The sequence below is a fragment of the Haliaeetus leucocephalus genome, unplaced genomic scaffold, assembly GCF_000737465.1.
Source record: "Haliaeetus leucocephalus isolate CR32 unplaced genomic scaffold, Haliaeetus_leucocephalus-4.0 Scaffold273, whole genome shotgun sequence".
Taxonomy (NCBI): Eukaryota; Metazoa; Chordata; class Aves; order Accipitriformes; family Accipitridae; genus Haliaeetus; species Haliaeetus leucocephalus.
The window spans coordinates 6,898,405-6,910,677 of NW_010972709.1; the positions used below are offsets into that span (position 1 = coordinate 6,898,405).

General features: G+C 39.5%; 2 protein-coding genes across 3 annotated transcripts in view; both read right to left on the reverse strand.

Annotated features, from left to right (window-relative positions):
- Positions 1 to 375, reverse strand: part of TFAP2C (transcription factor AP-2 gamma (activating enhancer binding protein 2 gamma)) — a 28,300-nt gene extending 27,925 nt beyond the window's left edge. The window contains exon 1 of the mRNA XM_010569780.1: positions 211 to 375. Within this exon, the coding sequence (XP_010568082.1) occupies positions 211 to 375 (165 nt within the window). The remainder of the gene's footprint in view (positions 1 to 210) is intronic.
- A 6,142-nt stretch (positions 376 to 6,517) lies between these two features.
- The window catches only part of RTFDC1 (replication termination factor 2 domain containing 1), a 31,461-nt gene continuing 25,705 nt past the window's right edge, over positions 6,518 to 12,273 (reverse strand). The window contains exons 6-8 of one of the 2 annotated variants that reach the window (XM_010569606.1): positions 10,727 to 10,781; positions 10,555 to 10,647; positions 6,518 to 8,052 (exon numbers count right to left, since the gene is read on the reverse strand). In XM_010569606.1, the coding sequence (XP_010567908.1) occupies positions 7,871 to 8,052; positions 10,555 to 10,647; positions 10,727 to 10,781 (330 nt within the window). In that variant the 3' untranslated portion in view covers positions 6,518 to 7,870. The remainder of the gene's footprint in view (positions 8,053 to 10,554; positions 10,648 to 10,726; positions 10,782 to 12,273) is intronic. The other variant, XM_010569605.1, reaches the window with a different exon arrangement.

The window sequence follows — 12,273 nt, forward strand, 5'->3', positions numbered from 1 at the left end:
GGGGCCGCCCCCCGCCCGCGGGGCCCCCGCCCCCCCGGGCGCCCGCAGCCGTTACCGGATCCGACCCCGGCCGGTCTCTGGGCTGTTCTTTTGGTGCCACCGTATGGATAACACGACCAAGTGCAGCTCGGGTTTAGTCGCTGCGGTATTTTGGCGCAAAGCCGAAGGGGGGGGAGGGGACACCAAAAAAACAACCCAACCCAACCCAACCCCAAATTCTTCAGGAATAGGTACAGTGCAGTGACCAAAGCTCCTGCGGTTCCAGCTCAGCAATTCGTACTTCAATTCGAAGTTGATGCGTTTTACAGCACCAGATCTCCCACCCAGGGATGCTGCAGATGCGCCTATGCCCGCTCCCTGCTTGGGAGGCGGCATTCGCACCCGGAGCACACCCTCCTATACATTTACAGGTACTTGTTCTCAGGTAGTTGGTGTGCGTGACACTAAATCTTCACCCATTCAGTCAAATTCCAGCTCTTTCCTGCGGTTTTTAAACGTAGGAGTGCCGGGATGGTTCTGCCTATCGACCTTGCCCTGCGCAGCGGGCGGCAGCCGCTGCAGCCAGTCCGACGGGTATGTTTGAGAGTGTTTAATGATTCCTTAAAGAATGGAAACATGCAAACCAAATGAGCTATGAGTAGCTTAAATCTCAATGGGGAAGTAAATGGCTACAGCTTAAGAGATCCAACCAGCCCAGCATGCCCGCTGCTGACCACAATTCAAATGCAAGCAGATTCTGTTTCACCGAGTTAAACAAGAGTGCTTGTTCAAATATTAGGAAAGCCAAGAAAAAACGTTCTCGGAGAAACAAATCCTGCTGTGCTGGATCAGCTCCAGGGACTAAGTAATCCAGGATTCTGTCCTAGGAGTCACCAGCACCAAAAATCTCGGAGAAAGGTGCGAGATGCAGGCACCTCATCTCATCTCCGAACCGCGGGGATGTTAACAGTTCAGGGGAACATTTACAATAAATATATAAGAACTAGGTAGTCTTAAGTGGGCACGATGAAGGATTAGAGTTCAACTTCCTAAGCTTGAACAGATAATGCAGTTTTAATGATCGAGTTTTCATCTTCTTTAGTGTAATTTATTGGCCTCAGTCAGATCCCAGCAAGGAAGTTGAGAGCCACCTTCAAAGGACAGTTATGGGCTTACTAAAAATACATGTCATCACGTCAGGAATACCACGTTTTCACAAGTAACACTAATGCAAAGCCTGACTGGCAGCTGCTGCTCGAACAGACGGGCTGGGAGCTGGGACATGGCACTCTCAGCACTGGATGTGGGGGGGGAATCGTTGGGGGTGAGAAGAGCATAGACAGGTATTGCGGTTGGCCTCGGCCACTGCTAATCATCATTTCCATTCATAAGCATAAAAGAGTCAAGTATTCCCACCCCCCACCGCCATTTAAAAAGTATCTGACCTAATTATTACTATCCCTGTTGTGTAAATTCAGCACTTTGTCAGTCTGAATAAATGTACATTAGCCTTAACATGAGTTAAACAAGTTTAAACAATGAAGGAAGCTTTGTAAAGCTCCCTTGCTTTTTAACTTATTTGACACCACACTAAAGAGCCCATTTAGACTGAAGAGTTCAGCACATTTTGGGACCCATTAAATACCCAGGTTGAGACTAGATATTCCCTTTTTCTTTTTTTAATTTGTCCTACCTAGTTGCTCAAGTCAGCATAATTGAGCAATAAGCTGCTTTGCATTTCTTTAGCTTTGTAGGCAAGTTGAAGAAAGCTACACCCATCCCGTTCAATGCAGCCCTTTCAATGCTAATAGGGCAAACCCCACTTATCACTGCAAAGTGGATACTAAGTGATTCCTCAGAATTACTTTTAATTAAAAAAGAGGAAACTCATGGCATTAAAATGTGACATCCATGACTGTTAAGAAAATATACACTGTCGAATTGTTTCTATTTTAGGCTAACAACCCACTTCTTCCCAGAGTCAAGTCAGCCTTTGACAGCCCACGGGAAAAGCATTCCTCTTCTTCTGTTTACAAATTACTGACATCTTTAAAAGTCTTAAGACATCCTCATGCAGTGGGGAAATAACTTATATGGGAAAGAAGGGAGTGAAAGATTGGACATTCATCCAAGATCACAGAAGCAAGAGGGAAACACCTTCTTACCAGTAACATGGAAAGGCGAGAGATTGAACGTCTTGATGTTCTCCACTGTAGATACAACTCTGCTCTTTAAAAACCACCACGCAGGAAGCAAAGTAAATAATTCGTACAGCGACAAGCTACGAGCCTGTCCTGACTCAAACTGCCATCAAATTCAGGACGTGGCCTGGAAGATGGAGAAGGTTTAGCTGGGTGAGGCAGCCTCTCTTGGCTGCATAACAAATGCAAATCAGCCCCAAAGAGCTAACAGCTGCAAAACCAGAGCATTGATCACCCTCATCATTCCCTATTCCCTGCTCTCCCGACCATCATCAAGCAAAGCACTGTCGGATTTCTGTAGGCAGCAGAAAGGAGGAGGCACATGAGAAGAACAAGGGAAAAACTGGGGGGGGGGGAAGTAGCAGTGCAGTCTGACAGATGAATGCTTCTAGAAGGAGAAGAGGTTGTTTTTCCACAAACTCTTAACTTTTGAGAAAACCTCTTAGAGATGTCACGAATACTACACCAAGGTTGAGTTCTGCTGGATGTGTTACAAAGAGCTGGTAGGGCAACATTTTAAAAAGAGAATTTTGTTTTACTCGATGTCATAGTGAAATCGGTTCTTCCCCAAAAAAGATCTGTGGTCAATCTGCAAATTGAATTCTGTCACTGACCTGTAAGAGATATTTTAATCCACATGAAGTTAAATGTTTGACAAAACCACAGCTATGAAATTGTACCTCCACAGTAACTGGGCAGTTGGATGGATATTTAGATTAAAGTCCTGGCTTATAGGCAGAATTCCCATCAATTGCCAATGGATTAGAATTCCGCCCCACTTGCTCATTTTGAAGGTTGATAAAGTTTAAAACACAAAAAACCCAACTCAATTATAATTTCTAGCTGTCAGGAAGGAATTATGTCGGTTCCGTTTTACAGAAGGAAATCTGCGCTGTCTAGCAGTAATCAGTTCCATATTTGTGAAGCCTTCCAACAAAACACTTTTTGTCTATGATTTGTATTCATCTTAGGACATACTGATTTCAGACCCTCTGTGGATTGTAACGTATAAACAGCCCTTTTATTTTTAAATGCAACTAAGAAACTATTTGGCAGGGTCACCGCAGTTCTGAATCTAGAGCAAAATATGCCAACTGCAACTGGCGTCTAGGCTGCAAAAGCAAGCAAGACAGGACACTTAAAGACAATTGTGTTCGTTCAGTTTAGCTAAGAATAGGACATTAATAAGAAATATTTTACTCTAACAAGCATCATGTTTTAAAGGGAACTTTAAGCTTTTTTTAGTCAATTTGACAGGCATGTGATGATCTCATGGCATGGACATTGAAGACTGAAGCAGAGAGGTTCCAAGATTCCACTAAAATCTCCCAACCGTCTTTGCAAACCACATGCATATTCCCACTGCACGCCTCTCAAACTTTATTCCCATTAGAGAGAAGACAGTTCTATGATTACTTCTAAAAAAACAGTCGAGGGAAATAAAATTTAACATATCCTTATAGAATGAACTCTGTCCCTTGAAGCTTACTATTCACTAACTACACTTTTATCAGCAGGACGTCACTAAATACCAGTCTTTCCAGAACAGATACTACGCCTTCCTCCTCTTCAACTCTGCCTTCCCAATGGCTGTTGGGGGTACTGCTTTTTGTCTGAAGGCTTTTAGTCTAATTTTCTGGAGATTCAGGGCTGCTACACCCTCACTTGTACCAGCAACGTTATAAAACATTAATTTCAACTAAGATTCACAGAGATATAAAACCCTTGAAGGCATGCCATTTTTAGAGGTCTTGGGGGAAAAAAAATGCCTGGAGAGATAAGACTTCCAACAGCAATGCCCTTACAAAGGGACAGGCTGCAGAACTGCCACTACCTGTCAGCAGGCTGATTAGCACACACCTCCCGCCTAGCTGCTAGTAAAAACGCATAGGAAGGAGCCAACGGTACCGGTAACGTGGTGAGGTCAGGAGATGCGCAAAGAATGGAGGTACTAGGGGTTAGGGAGTAAAGGAGGGAAGCCACCTTTTACTGCAGTGTGCAGGAGCCAGGAAAGAGCAATCCACCCCAAACCCACCTTTGCCAGCTCCAGGATGTTTGGCATGCAAGGCTCAAGGTATGCCAAGTTCACTGTTCTCCGCGAAGACAAAAAGCCACAGCGTCAGCACCTCCGGTCCTCTTCGCAAATCAGCGCATGGCACAGGCGAGCACAAGGTGGTTTACGGGCTGCAGTAGGGCGTCGTAGCTGCTGCACTGCGTCTGAGGCTACAGGTACTGTTACGGATCACTGGGGACAAGGGGAAAAGGTAGTTTTTGGATATCCCGTGAAACAACATGAAATATCACATCCAATTTGGTGTGACTAGGAAATAAAGCTGCAGTATTGAACGCTGATACCAGGCTGATCTCCGCTGAGTCCGAATGTGTGAACACCCTCAGGTTTTCAGTTTTAGAGGTACCAGTATCGGAAGGACTGAATGTTCTGCAAGTGTGCAGAAAGACAGTTCACAGGACTGTAAACCAGCATATATAGCTTTACAGTCCCTTTTCTCTAGTGCGTATCTAGACCGGGTTTCATGACCAGCATTTGATTATTGGGCTATGGGAAGGAAGTTGGTGAATTTCAGTCCAGTTCCCAGTGGGCAGGTTCCACACCACAAAACATGTCCCCCTATTATACAACTGACACTAACTGAGTCCTTTTTAAGCTCTTCAGAAGAGAGGCCACGGCTTGAACATCATGGAAACAAAACTAACTGTTCGGTGAACTCCTCAGAAGAGAGACACATGGGTGCAATGCTGTGGGAGACTTATGTGGCATCTCAAAAAATATAGGTTTCAGATTCTAAGACTTCTGCAGTCTTCAACTTTCACCAACATTCAAATTCACCTACATTAAAAGAAAATTAAATTGCCCTCCCCCACAAAAAGCAAACCACAACAAAGCAAACATCCTCCAGCAAACTATTCTCTTGAATCTATTAAAACTTGCCAAGTCAACGTTCCAGTCTCAACTGCCTAACCCAGCCTGCCAACAACAGAAGTGTCAGTTTTTTGCTCCTCTATTTTACATTAACAAAAGTCAATTGTGGCGATGAATTGCATCACATGCCAACAATATATCACATCCCTTCACAGCTGTTTTTTGTAACGGGAAGGAAAAGACCTCATCAGTCACTGGCAACACTTCTATAAACCATAGGCATGTTAAGAACTCCATCCACAAAGTCAGGATGGTAAATTACCAAACAAAATCCTAACAAAGTGGCACAGCATGAACTACCAATTCCAGATAATAAACCCAAGTGTGTATGAAGCATCTGTACATTATACCAAATCACGGTAGTCATGAACTTGTTTTAATAGAGGAACAGGTCAGATTGAAAGGAAAAAAAAAAGTCCAGGAAAGCCTGTTAGCAAGTCAGCAGGCTGGACTTTGCCTAACATTATCAAGAAAAGGGAATCAAAACTGCATATTATGTTTTCTCATATTCTTTAGCAAAGTAAGAGTTAAATCAAAAGCATTATGTTAATTCCCCTTAGGAATTATAACTGATTTAAATAGAAGAAAAATGCACTCCTATAAAACATTAATAAGACTTTTAACATGTATTGTTAAAACAGAATTAGACTGCAAATAAAGGGCCTACTATAGTATATCTTTCAGTGCAGTAATTTCATTATCTGTAACTAAGAAATAATAGAGGATAATAACGAAGAGGAAAAGAATACCGAATGGGGAGAACTAAGCTGAATACTAGACATGCACACATGCACATAAAACGTGGCTGAATGCTTCCTGGAAGCTCAAGTAAACCTCAAACTGTCTGATGTGATGTATATATGCATTCACATGTTTGGAAAACAAAAATGCTTACCACTATATAAATTCTACAACAAGCCAATTTTTAATTATACCTATCAAAATAATAATAAAATTCTAGCAATTGCATTAACATGCTTGAATCATGGAGACCACCTACGCAAATATAAACACAACATCTGAATCTCCAATTAACTATTGCCAATTATAAATGGGGACACTTTTAAAATAAGTTATGAGGATAATTAATCATTTTCACACACAAAGGTAACAATGTAACAGCATGCAGTGGTTTTAAAAGCCTCCTACTTTCTGCATCTCTATTCTGGTTAGTTTGTGCCAAGATTATAAAAGCTTATTTTAATTTTAAAAGAGGAAGAGAAGAAGGTGAAAAGCTTCCATCACTCCCTCTGGTCATTTCATGTAGATGTTATTGGATTCAAATATTCAGCCACCAAATCATTGCTATGGAACATTAACATTTTAAAAGGATTCCTGCATTTGGAAAAAAAAGCTAAGAATGAAGGGGCCAAAGGAAATCCCATAAAAAGTTACTCTGTTCTAACACCAACAAAATAAGCATTTGTATATCTGTTCAACTGAACATGAAGTGTTATGGTCATATGACAAGAGCAAGTTTTATTTAAACCAACGTCACAGGGATAAAAAGCATAAATATAAAAGCAAGACTGAGTGACATACTGTGCTTAGCATCTTTCTGTAACAAGCAATTAAGTCGAAGAGTTGTTTGCTGTTAAGAATTTTATGTCAGAAAATAAAACAATGTGTACTACAAATGTTGTAAAAGCAGCACATTTCAGTTGCCCACAAAATGAAAGAGAAATGTTCTCAGAAGCTAACTCCAGCCTTGCAGCGTTCCCTCCATCAGCCACCAATGGGTTTGACTTGCATGACACTGGTGGTCAATCCTTTCTCCCTAAAAAGCCAGTTAAGATCTGCCTGCTCCTATTCTGTCACCACCTGTTTTTCTCTCACCCTGTGCAAATGCTCATATTTTCATGTAAGCTGCTGAATTCAAAATGGAAAATTGCTCCTTCAGAGATGTACACAGAACCTTACTGTTTCAGCAGAAAAGTAAGGAAACTCATACTTTTGTTCCACTGTATTCTGATCCTCTGACAAAAGAAAGCAAGCTTTGACCCGATACTTCTAACTTTAAAACACACACCCACAAAGAAAATTCCCAAAACCTTTTTGGGAAGAAAACAGCCTTACTATTACAGGCTCATTTTTATAGATAATGGTTTAGAATTGAATACTCTGCTATTAAAAATAGGCTACAACAATATGTACAAGAATGTTGCACAAACATTTTAATTATTATGCTTTCATATATTCCATCTAAAGGTAAATTACTTGAAAATACCTACAGAACCTTTAAGAAACATATACTAGTTTTACTGAGCGCCCGGTTAGCTAGTACAAAAGAAAAGCATTATTGCTCTTTTTACTGTCAGAAAGTTTCAAAAGGTTTGAATTTCTGTACTAATACGTTGAAAACTATAATTACAGTTGTGGCAAATAGCAATAGAAGAGGACAGTAGGCAGATCCTTCTACCCTCACTCCTACTACTGAGGATGCTAGCTAGTGTGACTAAGAATGACAGCATCCAACTGGGAGAAGAAAAGAAAAATCTTTGTGCAAATAATCCATCATTTTAGAATGATATCAGCTGATACAACATGGGTTCTGGTGATCTATTTCTTATTTAACAGAAACTGCAACTAACACAAGTTCATTAGCTATTCACAAGTTTATAAACAACTTATGAACTGAACAATTCCAGATAACATCAGATTACAACAAAAGTTCTGTATCAGAGTTGTACAGAAAAAGCCTTAGGGAAGGAAAGAAGTAATGAATGTTACAATCAGGCTCATCATTGTTTCAGAAATAGTACGCTGTGTGAGTAATCCAATTGGAACACTCTTCCTTTGAACGTTTTGCTGAGCTGTGTGATGTAAAAATAGATTTGTACGCCTCAGATTTCTCCTCGCTGTCTGCAATGGATCTCTTCGTAGTAGAAGAAGCCTTATTGACTTTTCCTGGTACAGATGAATTTCCATTATCTGATAGAGAAAAAGGAATAGAATGAAGCATGCACAACAGCTTACAATTATTAAGTATTTAGATAAAGATGGAAAAAAGTATTTAAAAAATGTGTACACAGATGAAGTATATACAATTCTTCAGGGCTATTGCAAATAAATCCCATGATTGTACTCGACAGTAAACATGTTCCTAACAGCAAACATGTTCCTAGCTTTTAGAATTTATGCTCAAAATGCATTTAGAAATCTTGGAGAGAGAGGAATTCTTTCCTACTTGTGTAAATCCCTTGCACTGTAATTTAGTATTGACAACATTTATTCCTCTAAGTGAAAAATGGCTCTGAACTCTAGTCTTAAGAAAGAAACATGAAAGTATTCCACCACCCTGAAGTATTGTTTAGAAATTAGCTATCAAATGACAAAAGCTAAACTTGTGACATATTGTCCGTAGGGAATCTATCTCCTCCCTTTATTCTTTGCAAAGTCATTTATGACCAATAACAATGGTCTGCTTCATTTTACATCTGGGACAGGAAAATGCCCATCGCTCTGTTTCTGATACTCTCTCAGTGTATTATACCTACTGCTACAAACCCGCACCCCTCCTTTCTAACAACTATTTAATCTTCTCCAAAGTTGAAGGACAGTATTTTAAAAAGCATGTGCCAAGTCTCTTGTGCAAAGAAATGAATACATAGATGTCCGCAGAAACTCTACAAATTTAGTTTAACTTGGGCACAACGGCATGTAAATAGCTAGTAGGGAGCCTGTCTGAAAATGCATTTAACTGATTTCTGCACGTAGTCATAGGAATTATATGTGCAATCCTAAACCATCATAGATCAGACCCTTTTTATATTTGGAGAATGCTGCTTTTAATGCCACCAATAGTTGTCTGGAAAGAATTACCAAACACTGGATTTGAAAGAACGAATATGTATGCTGCAAGTCCAGAAACCTTAGGGTGCCATGTTCACAAATTAACTCCTATGCTACTGGCATTCCTCAGTCCATGGATTTTCCTTTTATTTTCCCTCTCAGTCTCTTGCTGGTCAATATAACTGCTGCCAGAAACACAAACCCATGACCTGACATTTCAAAAAGCGTATTTTTCTTTTACACTCTTGAAAAAGAAAAATACATCAAACATTATTAGAATTACTAGGTTCCTAAACGTCCGAGAGCAATTATAATTGTCTGGAATGAAGTATTTTTAAAAGTCTATCCTTTAAGAAAACAGACAGTAGGGGGCAGGTAAGGCACTTCTGACGGAAATTCTCCCAGCTTCTCACATAGTCTGTCTACAGTTCATCATTTAACTATTCTCAGATTCTTCAAATAAATTATATTGACTTTTTCTGTGGCTGTAATGTACACGATTGAACACTTCACAGAGAAACCTCCGACTGACTTTTAAAGCGTACCCATTCTTATAGTTCCGTATGAAAACATGAGTATGAATTGGAGACATTAAATAACATAATGTATATTACATAAAGAGAGGGCACCATCCATTGGACTAAAGGATTGCCAAGTTTACTCATAGCTGCACGACTTCTGTAGCTACATGTACCTACATCAGTACATCCTGAAGTTATATTCCACTGCTCCCAGTGACACACAGCAAATTAGCAACTAAAACGGAGGACTAGAAGTCAAGTCATCAGCTTGGGATATTTTTATACACTTCATTGAAATAAACTGCCATAACAGATTTCTTGACCACTTGTACTTCAGGAAAACAACTACTAATTCTCTTCACACTACCTCCTACTCAATAAAACAGATATACCAAACCCTTGACTATATCACTGTGTGAATAAGAATCCCTAATCTCATTCATTCAAATTGGTTCCCACCAACTTAAAGCAATATTGGAATGACATAAACAAGTATATCTGGCTTGTTTCACAGTGAAAAAAAAAATGTAACGTGGTGAAAAGTGTTTTATTATTTCTATTAGTTACCTGCATCACTACAGCACTTGCCAGTCACAAGCGTGAACACAGACCCTGTTGTTTTAGGTATTTTGTGGAAGTATAACAATAAGTCAGTCCCTACTCTCAGAGTACAGGATGATGGATAGCAGATGGGACAAAGGCAAACTGGGTAGAATAAGGAGAAAATGGACAAACCGGAGCCCTCACCGTTTCTCTATGTCAGTTTTGTAGATTTTGCAGATTGTAAAGCAAAGCTCTGTTTTATTAAAAAGTTAAACTGACTACAATTTCTGTTGAACAAGGAGATTTGTGCATGTTCATGAGGCAGCTTCCTACTCCAGCTTGGAAAGACAGCCTTTTAGGACAGACTTTTGAAAGAGGGGATTCTTTGAAAAAGTAAGCTCCCCTGAAGACAGGAGTTGACCTTTTATTACTGAGAAAGATAAAAAAAGGAAGTGAGAGGGTAACTTCTGAAAACTATAGTTCAAAACAGCCAGAGAAGGATCTCTCCTACAATATTTTCCAAAGCAGAACTATTTGTTCACATTTTTCACATTTAGGTTAAAGAATAAACACCAACCTGAACTTTTGGTGAAGATAATCTGCCTCTTTTCCCCAGAGCTAGAACTGATACAATCCTTTCCATTCTTAGCCTTTGATGGACCTGGAGACTCTATGTAAGAAACAAAATGAAATAATGAATCTGTTTCATGACTCAGAAGGCTGCACACAATTTGTAACTGTGACATTACCTTCAGTGGTATCTTGCTGAGAAGCTGATTCTGCTGGCTTACATTTCTTTGATTTCTGAAACAACACAAGCAGAAATCTGGTAACGTACTGAAAGGATAAACAATTCCCAACTTGTATTTGATAGACACACAATTCCATTTAGTACATTTTTATGTCTTATACAGTGGAACTCCTCCTTTCATAATATTGCTCCACACTTTTGGTATTATTTCTACATGGAAAAATAATAACCTTGGCAACCTTAAAGGTACCTTAAGGAAAATCGTGCAGGCCAAAACCAAGCTATCTGGATACGGTATTTTAGTTTGTATACTTTGCAGGGGGAGTGTGTGTTATCATCATTAAGGTAATCTGATACACTGAACCCACACAGCAGGACAGTAAATTGCACGACATTAAACAGGACACAGTTAACTCTAATCAATAAAGATGTTTTTCAATAAAAAATTCAGAATGATCTTGCATCTCATATCCACTTTATTTTATTTAGTTAAGAAAAAAATCCCTCCTGGGTACCTTTCAATAACTGGGCCTTTTGTTGCAGGATTGCTTGGGAAGAAAAGATGCAAATAGTTAATCCAAAATTCTTAAAAACATCTGTGGACCAGATTTTCCAAGTTAATTTATGTTTGTCTAGATTAAAAAAAACAAAACAAAACAAAACCCCCAAACAACAGCAACAAGAATCCCATTACTGGCTCTGATTATATAAATGCCAAACTGAAAAAGAAAATATGTATTTAAACAGTCATTGGTGTTATTATCAGAAAAGATGACTCTGTATACATTCAGAATGGTGTAGGTATTTCAAAAAAAAAAAACAAACTAAAAAAAAAAAAAAAAAAAAAAAGTGTTATAAAAATTAGGAGAACCCATGCTGTCTAGTATATGATTCATGCTTCAGGAAAAAAAATGTCGTACCACATGTTGCTGCAAAGCTTAGCCAGAAGGTGGCGGCAAAGGGTTACTAGTCTAAAAGCAAACTTGGCTCTCCTGGTGCCCTTCATTGTACATGAAAGACCTCTTTTCAGGGTGCTTCCACCTTATGTTATTATGGGTGGATTTACAAAGAAAAGTTACCTCCCGGTATCTGAATTATGAGATGTTTGTAAATATATGTATGCATATATATTATACATAATGCATATATATTATACATATTTAATCATGGGCATATATGGCATAGTTGAGCTTGAATAAGTTTTTATACCAGTGCTAGCTGCATCTTCCTCATGCTTTGTCTCATTGGTATAAAGGAGTTTGTGCTTCCTGCTCCAAATACAGTAGGTCCACTTAGACTGCTCCGCTAGTTGAAAGGGGGAACTGATGAAGAGGTTGGAACAACAGTGCCAACAGATCCCAAACCAGAAATTGTCTTCTGGTGCTGGGACTGGAGCTCACAGATCTCAGATTAGAATGAATAGTGCCAGTGACAGCAGAGGAGACTGGTTCTAGCTGCAGAAAGATCAGCTGGTGCAGCAAGGCAAGGCAGTATTGAAAAAAAAATAAAAATCAGAACTTAAGGATGAAATGCAAGAGGTCTGCT